The following is a 15,679-nucleotide window of genomic DNA, read 5'->3' as shown; positions in this document are numbered from 1 at the left end:
TCCTGAGCAGCCACGAAGGGGGGGGCTGGGTGTGCATTAAAAACCTCATAAAAATTAAAACCACAAGAGCAATAGTGCAAACGAATAGGAGAGTTAAATGTGGACATCAGATCTCTCTCTTGTAAAGGTGTACTAGTAAATGAACTAATATAAATGAATCCCCTCCCAGTCATATTAATACTCACATTCCTCGAGGCACAGGCCGAGGAGGTGGAGTTGCAGCTATCTTCCACTCTAGCCTACTAATCAGCTCTAAACCTAAACTAAACTATAACTCATTTGAAAGTCTTGTTCTTAGTCTTTCACACCCAAGTTGGAAATCACTGCAACCAATTCTCTTCGTTATAGTGTACCGAGCACCTGGCCCGTACTATCACAGTGAGGATCTATGTCTGATTTAAATTTTGCCAGTTTTACTTTAGACCAATGCAGTCTATGAACAACTTTAAATTGAATCACTCGATGTCTTTGACATATTGAAGATGAATGAATGTTTTTCAATATAGATTCCCATACATCCTCAGAAATTCCTATAGACAGTTCCATATTATGAGTATTCATTACACTATATATTTTACCAATGGCCCCCTTGGAGTTTGGATTCACTTCTAGAACAGTCTCAAGAAGTGACTCAGGTGGTAATGAGGGGAAGTGACTAACAGATGATGCAGCAAAACTGCGAAGTTGAAGATATTTGAAGAAGTGAGTGTTGGGAATTTGGAATTTAGTTTTCAGTTTGCCGAAAGATTGCAAAAGTGCCATCAATATACATATCCTTTAGTACCCTAAGGCCATTTACAGACCAGGCGCCAAAAGAATCATCTATAATAGAAGGAGTAAACATGTGATTTCTTGCTATGGGAGCGAAAACTGATACATCATTAAGTGAAAAATGTCTTCTAAACTGTCCCCATATTTTGAAGGAGTGCTTAACCACTGGATTCAGAGAGTATTTATATATAGGATGAGGTGATGGCAATGTTGAGCAGAGCAATGCATGTAAAGAAGCGGGATGGCATGACAAATTCTCAAGGGACAGCCATTTAGGACCACTAGCATGCAAGTTAAACCTATCCGACCACTGTTTGATAATTTTTGAGTTTGTATTGCTGAACTACTCGCCATTAGGCAAAACTTTCTATACAAGATGTCTGTCTGATAGTGCTGTAGCTAAATTTAAGGATGCGATTCCATCAGCTCTAAATTCATTATCAAGTCACAAAGTAACGGAGGACTCCTATGATAATTTCAGTCCCTCCCAAATCGATCATCTTGTTGATAGTTCGCTGCGAATGACACTCGACTCTGTAGCCCCTCTAAAAAAGAAAATACTAAAACAAAGACGGTTAGCTCCATGGTATAATACTGAAACTCGCAAATTAAAGCAAATATCGCGGAAACTTGAGAGGAATTGGCGTTCCACCAAAGTGGAAAATTCTCGTTTAATTTGGCAAGATAGTCTTAAAACTTATAGGAAGGCCCTCCGTAATGCCAGAGCAGCGTACTACTCGTCATTAATAGAGGAAAATAGGAACAACCCCAGGTTTCTTTTCAGCACTGTAGCCAGGCTGACAGAGAGTCACAGCTCTATTGAGCCAAGTATTCCCATAGCTCTCAGTAGTTACGACTTCATGAGCTTCTTTAATGATAAAATTCTAACTATTAGAAACAAAATTCACCAAGACCTGCCCTCAATTGGCACCGACTTATCTCTTAACTCAGGAACCTTAGAAACAGCTGTAGAACCAGATACATGTTTAGACTGTTTTGCTTCCCTCAATCTTTAATTTCTTCATCTAAACCATCAACCTGCCTCTTAGACCCCATCCCGACTAGGTTGCTTAAAGATGTTTTACCCTTAGTCAGCACTTCTATACTAGATATGATCAATCTATCTTTATCAACAGGCTATGTACCACAGTACTTTAAAGTAGCTGTAATTAAACCTCTTCTGAAAAAGCCCAAACTTGATCCGGATGTTTTAGCCAACTATAGACCTATATCTAACCTTCCATTTCTCTCTAAGGTTCTGGAGAAAGCAGTTGCTAAACAGCTGTGTGACTTTCTACAGAGCAATAGTTTATTTGAGGATTTTCAGTCAGGATTTAGAGCTCATCATAGCACAGAGACAGCACTGGTGAAAATTACTAATGACCTCCTTATTGCATCAGACAAAGGACTTGTCTCTGTACTGGTTTTATTAGATCTAAGTGCTGCATATCACCTCATATCAGATACCACTAACCATCAGATCCTATTGCAGAGACTGGAATATTTCATTGGCATTAAAGGAACCGCTCTAAGCTGGTTTAAGTCCTATTTATCAGATCGATTTCAGTTTGTACATGTTAACGATGAGTCCTCCATGCACGCCAAAGTTAGTCATGGAGTTCCTCAAGGATCTGTCCTCGGACCAATCCTCTTCACTTTATATATGCTTCCTTTAGGCAATATATCAGGAAATATTCCATAAACTTTCATTGTTATGCAGATGATCTATCGATCAAGACAGGACATGTCGTTTAAGTCTCACATTAAGCAAATTTCAAGGACCGCCTTTTTTCACCTACGTAATATTGCGAAAATCAGGAACTTCCTGTCTAAAAATGATGCAGAAAAACTAGTCCCTGCATTTGTTACTTCTAGGCTGGATTACTGCAATTCCTTATTATCAGGCTGCTCGAAAAAGTCCGTCAAGACTCTTCAGCTGATCCAGAATGCTGCAGCACGTGTTCTGACAGGAACCAGGAAAAGAGATCACATTTCTCCTGTTTTAGCTTCTTTGCATTGGCTTCCAGTAAAATCCAGAATAGAATTTAAAATCATTCTTCTTACCTACAAAGCTCTTAATGGTCAGGCACCATCTTATCTTAAAGAGCTCATAGTACCTTACTACCCCACCAGAGCACTGCGCTCCCAGAATGCAGGGTTACTTGTGGTTCCTAGAGTCTCCAAAAGTAGACTAGGAGCCAGAGCGTTCAGCTATCAAGCTCCTCTCCTGTGGAACCAGGTTCCAGTTTGGGTTCAGGAGGCAGACACCATCTCCACATTTAAGAGTAGGCTTAAGACTTTCCTCTTTGATAAAGCTTATAGTTAGGGCTGGCTCAGGTGAGTCCTGAACCATCCCTTAGTTATGCTGCTATAGGCCTAGACTGCCGGGGGATTTCCCATGATGCACTGAGCTCCTCTCTCCTCTACTTTCTCTCCCTCTGTATGCAACCTCATCCCATTATTGCATGTTACTAACACAACTTCTCCCCTTTCTGGTAGTCTTGTGCTTTCTCGTCCCTCTCCTCTCTCCTCCTATCACTTCCTGCAGGTTTTCTGGCTCTGGAGCTGTGGAGTCTGGATCTGTGGCTGCGGGTCACCTGCTGCCCCCGTGTTCCTGCTCGACACCCTCTGCTACAATTATTGTTACTAGTCCTATTACTTTTCACTACTACAAATGTGGGGGCAGTGGTGGCCCTAAGGTTAGAGAAGCGAGCTTGGGACTGGGAGGTCGCCGGTTCAATCCCCAAACTGGCAGCAAGGCCCAATTCAAGTGAATTTGATTCAAGTCACTAATAAACTTTGGACTCTACCACCATTTTGCAAAGTGTAGTCTGGAGGATAGATAAAGTAAAAGAATAAGATGGTTCACCACAATTCTCCAGAGAAACTTCAGTAGTCCTTTTTATAGAGAATTCCCTGTCAGGGTTCAGTAAATGTCACAAGTTGTGGTGGTGAGGCAGGGCAGAGCAGGTGGTGGACCCAAATGCAGGACATGTAGGCGAGCAGGTATAGCTCAAAAGCTTTATTAACAAACACAATGCGAGCACACTTACAGGTTGAGTGGCTGAAGAAACAAAGTCCAAAAACAAAGTTATCCAAAGTGAAATCCGGAAACAGGCGAAAGTCCAAAATCCAAACACGACGAGACAGAGCAGACAACACTGCAACACAATGTAGCCAATGTAACAGGAGGTAATGACCAGACAAAGACAAGACAGAAACACCAGGTATATATACAGGGACTAACGAGCAGGTGACAGGGATCAAGGTTAACGAGGCACAGGCAGGCAGGGGGAGAGCAGGGGAAAACAGAGACAGACATGCAGAGGGATCACTGGGGTAACAGACATGACACAGGTTACTGAACACTAGACGATAGACAAAACAGAACCCCAAAACCCAACAGACCAAAATAACAGATAATAAACTAAACTCAAAAGTGCAAAACAAGGTATGGCTGACAGGCAGAGTATGACAGTAAAGTGGGAGGGCACATGTAAAACTGATGTTGTCAGAAAAAACATGGAATGGAAACAAAGTTATGAGTAAATTTAAGGAAAGAAACTAAATGTTTTCAAGGTTTGAAGAGTAAAGTTAAATTTGTCCTTTAGGGTCAAGCTGATGAACTGATGTTATTATGGTTGTCTGCCTTTATTTGTCAGTTTGTCTACCATGCATGGATAACAGACTCCAGAACAGCAATGCGAACTCGCAACAACCAGAAGAAACTCTGGAAAAAAAACTCCTCAGAGCGAAGGGGCAGGAAGGAGGAGCTGAAAGGAGGTGAGTATGAGGAGTGGTGGTGTCTTCTACATGAATCTGGCATTGGCCAGTTACAGGTTTTAAAGTATCCTGCGGTATGAAAAAGTCAAATGTTCTGCTATACCTCAGCTGTTTGTCTTGTCAAAGACACTTACTGTTACTTATCAATCCAACGTGTATGCAGCCTGTTGCAGTTGCTCCGTCGTTCGTCATCTTATTTCTAACTTTCTTTTTATTTCTCACTTGTGTGATTCTTGGACTATAACTCATATAAACTACACTCTCTCAAATCATGCTAGTTGAGAGAGTTTTGGTAAGTCACGGCCCCACATGGCCGCTTTGTTTACACCCGGGACCAGCTGATCGCGCTGAAGCCGACCCGCATGGCGCCCAGGCTCACAGACATCCCCACCGAGATCTGGAGGAGGACACACAGAGGATGCAGAGGAGGAACCAAACGGCGAGGGAAGAGAGAGGGGTCCAGACAACAGAGATTTAAACCTTGTCTCCCCTCTCTCATCATGGGCAACGTGAGATCACTGGCTAATAAGATGGACGAGCTAACAGCGTTAGCTCGGAGTCAAAGGGAGTTTCAGGAGTGTAGTTTAATGTGCTTCACGGAGGCTCGGCTACACCAGGATATTCCTGACCACAACGCCTCCATCGACAGCTTTCAGACTGTTCGGGCCAACAGGGATTGCACAACAAACCGTGGGTAACAAAGGACATCAAGGATATCCTGAACACTAAGAGGAGGGCTTTCAGAGATGGTAATAGGGAGGAGGTGAGGGCCATTCAGGGGGACCTGAAGGTAAAGATCAGGGAGGCTAAGGAGAAGTACAGGAGGACCAGGCGAGAAGACAGCTGAGGAGACTCCACTCCAACAAGGCTACAGGCCCTGACGGTGTCCGTCCCGGGGTGCTCAAAGCCTGTGGCCCCCAGCTATGTGGAGTCCTTCACCGTGTCTTCAACCTGAGCCTGAGTCTCCGTAGGGTCCCTGTGCTGTGGAAGACATCTTGCCTCATTCCTGTGCCAAAGACGCCACGTCCCACTGACTCCAAGGACTACAGACCCGTGGCACTGACCTCCCACATCATGAAGACCCTGGAGAGACTAGTTCTGGATCAGCCCTTCTCTGGACCCACTCCAGTTCGCCTACCAGCCCCGACTGGGAGTTGAGGACGGAGGACTCAACAAACTGATCCAAGGCCAGTGACGTTGTGGGGGTGGAGCTGGACTCTCTGTCGGTGGTGTCAGAGAGGAGGATGCTGTCCAAACTACATGTCATCTTGGACGGTGTCTCCCACCCGCTCCATGACGTGCTGCTCAAACACAGGAGCACGTTCAGTGACAGACTCATTCCCCCAGAATGCACCACAGAGCGCCACAGGAAGTCGTTCCTGCCTGTGGCCATCAAACTCAATAACTCCTCCCTCTAAGCGTCTTAGCGTTTTATTGATATTATTTACCACTATCTTTATTATATTCCTTTGCCCTTGTGCAATGTGTGCAACTGTAACACAGAATTTCCCTTTGGGGATCAATAAAGTATTTCTGACTTTAAAAAGTAATAATTTGACTCATTACTGGGTGATAAAAGTACGTTCCTCGTTACATTACTGTATTACTTTCACTATGACCCCCCACCCCCAAACAAAGCTCTCTCCCGACTTTCTCATCTTCATGACAGCAGCAAGGAGTGTGATTTTTACTAAACAAATAGCCTAACGTTTCCGAACAAAATATATTATGTTAAAGCAAGTAAATCCCGACTTTTGAACTGGCTACATTTTTTCTGCATATGTATTTATAAGAGCACTAGCCTATTATTCAGTATTTTTAAAAATCGTTGTTGTTATGTTCCACGCTGCACACTCTCGATGAGTGCCATGCATCGCAGCAGCGACCGGTTTCACGTTGTTGTGCTGCTTTAGCAGACGCTTCAATAAATTAGATGGAGAATTGTTCACAGCTGAACGCTTTTTGCTGGTCGCACAACGTTTGCAATGGACGACAATGTTCTTTGCATCTTAGACTGTCACACAAGATTTGGCAGTAGCTACTTACAGCTGGTGAAAGAACGCCTCTCCCTCTGTCTCCTTTCTTTCTTTAGTTTTTGGCTAACAGCTGACCTCTGAGCTGCCGCACAGTCGTGCGCTCACGTCAAGGACGGTGCGTTCAGTAATGCAGCGTTACTTGGATTAGTAACTGTAATAATATTACTTTTTTGGAAAAGTAATCTATTACACTACTTAGTTACTGGGAAACTAAGTAATATTATTTACTGCCCAACACTGGTCAAAGACTGAAAGTGCAGGAATCCCGCAGGTTGTGTGCAGTCAGTCACCTGTGTGTAGGACTGCTGAAGGAGGGAAACCCCTGAACACTTTCCACCGTCAAATAAATATGATATCCCCTCTATAGCAGTGCCACCCGTCACTCTTTGCTAAATTCAACACTAGCACTATTGTGAAATGAAGTTAGCATGTTTCACACGGGTGAAATAAATACTATTGGCTTACTACTGAGGCAGATAACAGGGCTAATAAACTAGCTAACATCAGCTAGTTTCACCCCTCATGTTACTTCACAGAGCGGGGGAGAGCAGAGTGCTACCTTTCTGATTTAGTGCAATAATTAAATTGAGCTGGTATCACGTCTGTACTTTTGTTTACGTCTTCCGCCACTGTGTACATCTGTTAAAAAAGGACAGAAGAAAAAACAACTGCTGGCTTTTCCACTGTTTGTTGTCTGGAGAGAGACACACTCTCTGTACATGTATGTGTGCATCAACACTACAAAAATGATAACTGATTTATAGCAGCAGTATATTTGTTGTTGCTTCAAATATATTGTGTTCAATGGGAAAAAGTGGCATTACAAATAATACATTTTAGAGGTTTGATACCATGATCATTTTTATCTTGTTTTATATTAAGGCAGAGATGCTCAAAGTCCAAGTCAATTCTCAAGTCTCTCCTGTTCATTACGAATGTTATATCACCTGCTGCGTTCAATCCAGGTTGCTAATAAAACTTCATAGCTATAAGGGATACTGTTAACCTGTGTTTTTCATTTATACACCACAAGAGCACAACCATGTAATGTGCAATGCAATTAATGACAGCTTAGTAAGTCAATAAACCTGTCTGTTTTTAACTTACAGAGCACAACCAGTTAGCCTAATGTACAATGCGTCTACAGTTAGCTGATAAACTACTGCAAGTCAACAAACCTTGATGAGTTTCAAACCCAGTGTAAAGTTAACTAAATAAAACTGTAAAGTTACATGGTCAACAATAAAGCTGTAACCTGTTTTTAACGTACAGAGCACAACCTGTGCAACGCAGTTAATGACAGCTTAAACTACTGTAAGTCAACAAACCCTGCAGACTCTCAAACCAATAAAGCTGTAACCTGTTTTTAACTTACAGAGCACAACTATAATGTGCAATGCAGTTAATGACAGCTTAAACTACTGTAAGTCAACAAACCCTGCAGACTCTCAAACCAATAAAGCTGTAACCTGTTTTTAACTTACAGAGCACAACTATAGTGTGCAATGCAGTTAATGACAGCTTAAACTACTGTAAGTCAACACACCCTGCAGACTCTCAAACCAATAAACTGTAACCTGTTTTTAACTTACAGAGCACAACTATAATGTGCAATGCAGTTAATGACAGCTTAAACTACTGTAAGTCAACAAACCCTGCAGACTCTCAAACCAATAAACTGTAACCTGTTTTTAACTTACAGAGCACAACTATAATGTGCAATGCAGTTAATGACAGCTTAAACTACTGTAAGTCAACACACCCTGCAGACTCTCAAACCAATAAAGCTGTAACCTGTTTTTAACTTACAGAGCACAACTATAGTGTGCAATGCAGTTAATGACAGCTTAAACTACTGTAAGTCAACACACCCTGCAGACTCTCAAACCAATAAACTGTAACCTGTTTTTAACTTACAGAGCACAACTATAATGTGCAATGCAGTTAATGACAGCTTAAACTACTGTAAGTCAACAAACCCTGCAGACTCTCAAACCAATAAACTGTAACCTGTTTTTAACTTACAGAGCACAACTATAATGTGCAATGCAGTTAATGACAGCTTAAACTACTGTAAGTCAACACACCCTGCAGACTCTCAAACCAATAAACTGTAACCTGTTTTTAACTTACAGAGCACAACTATAATGTGCAATGCAGTTAATGACAGCTTAAACTACTGTAAGTCAACACACCCTGCAGACTCTCAAACCAATAAACTGTAACCTGTTTTTAACTTACAGAGCACAACTATAGTGTGCAATGCAGTTAATGACAGCTTAAACTACTGTAAGTCAACACACCCTGCAGACTCTCAAACCAATAAAGCTGTAACCTGTTTTTAACTTACAGAGCACAACTATAACGTGCAATGCAGTTAATGACAGCTTAAACTACTGTAAGTCAATAAACCTGTCTGTTTTTAACTTACAGAGCACAACCAGTTAGCCTAATGTACAATGCGTCTACAATTAATGACAGCTGATAAACTACTGCAAGTCAACAAACCTTGTTGAGTTTCAAACCCAGTGTAAAGTTAACTAAATAAAACTGTAAAGTTACATGGTCAACAATAAAGCTGTAACCTGTTTTTAACGTACAGAGCACAACCTGTGCAATGCAGTTAATGACAGCTTAAACTACTGTAAGTCAACACACCCTGCAGACTCTCAAACCAATAAAGCTGTAACCTGTTTTTAACTTACAGAGCACAACTATAATGTGCAATGCAGTTAATGACAGCTTAAACTACTGTAAGTCAACACACCCTGCAGACTCTCAAACCAATAAAGCTGTAACCTGTTTTTAACTTACAGAGCACAACTATAATGTGCAATGCAGTTAATGACAGCTTAAACTACTGTAAGTCAATAAACCTGTCTGTTTTTAACTTACAGAGCACAACTATAACGTGCAATGCAGTTAATGACAGCTTAAACTACTGTAAGTCAATAAACCTTTCTGTTTTTTACTTACAGAGCACAACCAGTTAGCCTAATGTACAATGCGTCTACAATTAATGACAGCTGATAAACTACTGCAAGTCAACAAACCTTGTTGAGTTTCAAACCCAGTGTAAAGTTAACTAAATAAAACTGTAAAGTTACATGGTCAACAATAAAGCTGTAACCTGTTTTTAACGTACAGAGCACAACCTGTGCAATGCAGTTAATGACAGCTTATTAAATACTGTAAGTCAATGAACTGTAACCTGTTTTTAACTTACAGAGCACAACTATAACGTGCAATGCAATCACTGACAGCTTAAACTACTGTAAGTCAACACACCCTGCAGACTCTCAAACCAGTGTAATGTTAGGCTATATCGAAATAAAACCTTTGGTAAAATGGCCAATGCTGAGCTAAACATGTTTACTCACCACATATTTGCGTTCAGCGTGTCTTTGTTTGGGTCTCGTTGTATGAAGTTTTAAAGCCAAAGTTTATGATGAATGGCGGAGCAGCTGTGGTGTTTGTTGTCCTCTCTCACGTGCGGCCGTGCAGCAGATGCTACGTGTTACGTAGGCAGGTTATAGGTAACGGAGAGAGGGAATAATGGCAAGCTCATCAGACGTTTCCTAAAAAATAAACATTGTTCATTATTCTCGAGTCCGAGTCGAGTCTGAAGGCTTTTGAGGACGAGTCTCAAGTTGAGTCTGAAGTCACTGTGTGTGCGACTTAAGTCTCTAACTCTGTATTAAGGTTATCACACCACCGGTCCATGCCTACTCTGCATCCCCTACCCCTAACTCTACCCTGATCCCTAACCCTTTCCTACCCGGAAAAGTACAGCACATTTTAATACAAATCATCATCATCATCATCATCATCAGAGATGACGGGGAGCATCAGTTTGCTGATGGAGCAGCTGAGGTCAGCCAGCATGTCTGACCGTTGGTTAAAACTGGACTACATTTAACAGAAAAGTTCAGATTTTGTAGATCATAACCTCTATTTTAGTGACATTTGATGACCACACTTTCCAAATGTAACAGGGTGGATCTCCTGGACAGTTTCTGACAGACAGCACATTTCAGTAGTAATGCAGGTTTACTGGTGAGCCGCCACCACAGTGATGATTCGTCTGCAGTCTGGTACAAAGTTTCACATCTAACCAGATAACGCAGCTTCTTCTGATGAAGTGAGACATTTCTCCCATTGACTGGACATCATAACGTGGACATGTCTCACACCCCAGATGAAATGAATGTGTTATTGATATACTAAAATAAAAAGCAAAGATTATAAAAGAGCTGACCTTGTTGTGACAAATGTTGAGAATATTGGGCTATGCTTAACCAGCCAGCTAACCGGGACTTCTCCTCCTCTTCAGCAGCTGGAGTTATAGAAGCGACGGAGGAGAATGAGGAAGACGGAGAGGAGGAGGAGAAAGAGGAGGGACCAGGTAGGAGGTCTTACCACCTGGAACATCATAATAATCTCCCAGGACAGTACGAGTGTGTGATGTTTGTGTGTCTGCACTCGACCAAAGTTACCTTTGTGACGGAAGAAGCTCCGCTCCGTAGTTTTTCTGTAGATCCATCAGAGGGAGGAGTCTTTGTCACACCCCCAATTAAACTTTCTTTATAGTTTTAAATCAGGTCCTTCAGTATTTGGATCGAGTCGCTTGTGGAGAACAAGGTGAGCATCTACAGCTTTCTACTTTACACATTTCTAACTTCAGCTGCTATGTTTTCATTTATTTAAACGTGGATAGAAAGTCCATCTGGCTTCTGTAAATCAATACAACATTTCCTATAATATGGAAATATATATATATATATACACACACAATACTTCCATCAGTCAGAACCTGGAAGTTCTGGTTTCACTGTGGCTCTCTGTACTGGTCCAGGTTGAGCTCAGTTCTATCTGATCACATTAGGTTGTCCCTGCAGGGTTAAACAGAGGGACACTAGAAACGCTTTCTGTCTTCAGACAGCAGAGTTGGACTGAACCTTTTCAGTTTTCTATTCCTTCGATCGCTGACTCCGGAAAATGAATGAATTCAGATTCATTAATAGTATTGTAAACTGCTAAACTCCAAACCTATTCTAGTCTAAACATGGAGCCCAGCCCCCCACAACACCTTCACTATCACTTTAAAAATGTTACTGTGAGGACGACTAACATGAGCTGATGATGTGTGTTTCAGAAACTGTGTTGCGCCGGTTCTCCAACACGTTGCGGTTCTGTTGGGTCCTACTGTCGGCTCTGCTGGACTCTCTGACTGCCTGGCTCAGAGGCCTGTGTCAGGAACACATTGACATATCGACCGTGCTCCGCATAGAGCACTGCATGCTCACGCTGCAGGCCAAGCAGGTACACACTCAGGACTACAGTCTGTAGTGTACAGTAGGTGGAAGTGTTGGAGTCGTGCAGTGTTTGTCAAGACTGCATCAGTGTGTTTTTTTGTTCGTTCAGGGTAATGTTCCCACCAGAGAGGCAATCCATGTTTACTATCAAGAACAGATGATGAAAACTTCCACAGAGTCAGGCCTGGACTACAGTACCCATGAGGCCGAGGGGCAGACCTCAGCAGAGAGGAGAATGGTGGAGGTAGAAGAGGAAGAGGGTGTGAGTCCTGAAATAGATGAAGAAGAAGCAGGAGGTCAAACAGCCGAGGAGAAACCAGAGACTAAACCAGGAGATTATCCAACATCAGGAAGAGTTCCACTTGAGCTAGCAGGAGCAGATTGTCCTGATGAAACAGAACCAGTATCAAGAAGAGAAACAGAAATAAAAACTGTTCCAGGAGGAGAGCCATCTGAAACAGAACTAGAATCAGCATCAGGAGGAGATGTCTCAGCTGAACTAGTGTCAGCAGAGGAAACTTCAGGGGTAGCAGAGGCTCCATCCTTAGGAGGTAAACCAGAGGCAGTAACAGCAGCAGGTGACCCACTGGTGGAAAGTGAAGATTACCCAGAATGCCTGGTGGCAAAAACCAGCCAAAGATTGCGACCCAAACTGTCCAGGATGGAGATCGTCCAGTCTTCATCCTCTTTGTCCTCAGAAGAGGAAAGCACCAGTCGGACTAACAGGTTAGTCCTTCTTGAAGTACTAAAAAGTAAATACATAGAATTCCTACATTGCGGGCGGTTTGGTGGCAGGTCGGTTTACCAGACAGGTCAGTCGTAGTGCTGAACATGTGAGAATTAAAGGGTTACTTATTCTACCTTCTACCTTCAGACGTTGCAGCCGGTCTTAAAGGTCTTAAAGGTAGAAGGACGCAGAGGTTTCAGCCGGTCTTAAAGGTAGAAGGACGCAGAGGTTTCAGCCGGTCTTAAAGGTCTTAAAGGTAGAAGGACGCAGAGGTTTCAGCCGGTCTTAAAGGTCTTAAAGGTAGAAGGACACAGAGGTTTCAGCCGGTCTTAAAGGTAGAAGGATACAGAGGTTTCAGCCGGTCTTAAAGGTCTTAAAGGTAGAAGGACGCAGAGGTTTCAGCAGGTCTTAAAGGTCTTAAAGGTAGAAGGACGCAGAGGTTTCAGCAGGTCTTAAAGGTCTTAAAGGTAGAAGGACGCAGAGGTTTCATCCGGTCTTAAAGGTCTTAAAGGTAGAAGGACACAGAGGTTTCAGCAGGTCTTAAAGGTCTTAAAGGTAGAAGGACACAGAGGTTTCAGGCGGTCTTAAAGGTCTTAAAGGTAGAAGGACACAGAGGTTTCATCCGGTCTTAAAGGTCTTAAAGGTAGAAGGACACAGAGGTTTCAGCAGGTCTTAAAGGTCTTAAAGGTAGAAGGACACAGAGGTTTCAGGTGGTCTTAAAGGTCTTAAAGGTAGAAGGACACAGAGGTTTCAGCCGGTCTTAAAGGTAGAAGGACGCAGAGGTTTCAGCAGGTCTTAAAGGTAGAAGGACGCAGAGGTTTCAGCCGGTCTTAAAGGTAGAAGGACGCAGAGGTTTCCGCCGGTCTTAAAGGTAGAAGGACGCAGAAGGTTCATCCGGTCTTAAAGGTCTTAAAGGTAGAAGGACGCAGAGGTTTCAGCCGGTCTTAAAGGTAGAAGGACGCAGAGGTTTCAGCCGGTCTTAAAGGTCTTAAAGGTAGAAGGACGCAGAGGTTTCAGCCGGTCTTAAAGGTCTTAAAGGTAGAAGGACACAGAGGTTTCAGCCGGTCTTAATGGTAGAAGGACACAGAGGTTTCAGCCGGTCTTAAAGGTCTTAAAGGTTGAAGAACGCAGAGGTTTCAGCCGGTCTTAAAGGTCTTAAAGGTAGAAGGACGCAGAGGTTTCAGCCGGTCTTAAAGGTAGAAGGACACAGAGGTTTCAGCCAGTCTTAAAGGTCTTAAAGGTAGACGGACACAGAGGTTTCAGCCGGTCTTAAAGGTAGAAGGACACAGAGGTTTCAGCCAGTCTTAAAGGTCTTAAAGGTAGACGGACACAGAGGTTTCAGCCGGTCTTAAAGGTCTTAAAGGTAGAAGGACACAGAGGTTTCAGCAGGTCTTAAAGGTCTTAAAGGTAGACGGACACAGAGGTTTCAGCCGGTCTTAAAGGTAGAAGGACACAGAGGTTTCAGCCAGTCTTAAAGGTAGAAGGACACAGAGGTTTCAGCCGGTCTTAAAGGTAGAAGGACACAGAGGTTTCAGCCAGTCTTAAAGGTAGAAGGACACAGAGGTTTCAGCTGGTCTTAAAGGTAGAAGGACACAGAGGTTTCAGCAGGTCTTAAAGGTCTTAAAGGTAGAAGGACACAGAGGTTTCAGCCGGTCTTAAAGGTAGAAGGACACAGAGGTTTCAGCCAGTCTTAAAGGTAGAAGGACACAGAGGTTTCAGCTGGTCTTAAAGGTAGAAGGACACAGAGGTTTCAGCAGGTCTTAAAGGTCTTAAAGGTAGAAGGACACAGAGGTTTCAGGCGGTCTTAAAGGTCTTAAAGGTAGAAGGACGCAGAGGTTTCAGCCGGTCTTAAAGGTCTTAAAGGTAGAAGGACGCAGAGGTTTCAGCCGGTCTTAAAGGTCTTAAAGGTAGAAGGACACAGAGGTTTCAGCAGGTCTTAAAGGTCTTAAAGGTAGAAGGACAAAGAGGTTTCAGCCGGTCTTAAAGGTCTTAAAGGTAGAAGGACACAGAGGTTTCAGGCGGTCTTAAAGGTCTTAAAGGTAGAAGGACGCAGAGGTTTCAGCCGGTCTTAAAGGTCTTAAAGGTAGAAGGACGCAGAGGTTTCAGCCGGTCTTAAAGGTCTTAAAGGTAGAAGGACGCAGAGGTTTCAGCCGGTCTTAAAGGTAGAAGGACACAGAGGTTTCAGCCGGTCTTAAAGGTAGAAGGACGCAGAGGTTTCCGCCGGTCTTAAAGGTAGAAGGACGCAGAAGGTTCATCCGGTCTTAAAGGTCTTAAAGGTAGAAGGACGCAGAGGTTTCAGCCGGTCTTAAAGGTAGAAGGACGCAGAGGTTTCAGCCGGTCTTAAAGGTCTTAAAGGTAGAAGGACGCAGAGGTTTCAGCCGGTCTTAAAGGTCTTAAAGGTAGAAGGACGCAGAGGTTTCAGCCGGTCTTAATGGTAGAAGGACACAGAGGTTTCAGCCGGTCTTAAAGGTCTTAAAGGTTGAAGGACGCAGAGGTTTCAGCCGGTCTTAAAGGTCTTAAAGGTAGAAGGACGCAGAGGTTTCAGCCGGTCTTAAAGGTCTTAAAGGTAGAAGGACGCAGAGGTTTCAGCCGGTCTTAAAGGTAGAAGGACACAGAGGTTTCAGCCAGTCTTAAAGGTCTTAAAGGTAGACGGACACAGAGGTTTCAGCCGGTCTTAAAGGTAGAAGGACACAGAGGTTTCAGCCAGTCTTAAAGGTCTTAAAGGTAGAAGGACACAGAGGTTTCAGCCAGTCTTAAAGGTCTTAAAGGTAGACGGACACAGAGGTTTCAGCCGGTCTTAAAGGTCTTAAAGGTAGAAGGACGCAGAGGTTTCAGCAGGTCTTAAAGGTCTTAAAGGTAGAAGGACACAGAGGTTTCAGCCGGTCTTAAAGGTAGAAGGACGCAGAGGTTTCAGCCGGTCTTAAAGGTAGAAGGACGCAGAGGTTTCCGCCGGTCTTAAAGGTAGAAGGACGCAGAAGGTTCATCCGGTCTTAAAGGTCTTAAAGGTAGAAGGACGCAGAGGTTTCAGCCGGTCTTAAAGGTAGAAG

General features: G+C 43.2%; 1 protein-coding gene across 1 annotated transcript in view; it reads left to right on the top strand.

The window, feature by feature from the left end:
* LOC119888640 (piezo-type mechanosensitive ion channel component 2-like) overlaps window positions 1–15,679 on the top strand; it is a 71,598-nt gene that overhangs the window by 21,926 nt on the left and 33,993 nt on the right. The window contains 4 exon segments of the mRNA XM_038699344.1: window positions 4,434–4,554; window positions 10,924–10,995; window positions 11,746–11,912; window positions 12,015–12,631. Of these exon segments, the coding sequence (XP_038555272.1) occupies window positions 4,434–4,554; window positions 10,924–10,995; window positions 11,746–11,912; window positions 12,015–12,631 (977 nt within the window).

The sequence above is a fragment of the Micropterus salmoides genome, unplaced genomic scaffold (assembly GCF_014851395.1).
Source record: "Micropterus salmoides isolate LMB-PRFRI ecotype aquatic unplaced genomic scaffold, ASM1485139v1 Ms_hic_scaffold_1, whole genome shotgun sequence".
In the NCBI taxonomy this organism is placed as follows: domain Eukaryota; kingdom Metazoa; phylum Chordata; class Actinopteri; order Centrarchiformes; family Centrarchidae; genus Micropterus; species Micropterus salmoides.
This window is presented reverse-complemented; position numbering and strand designations above follow the sequence as displayed.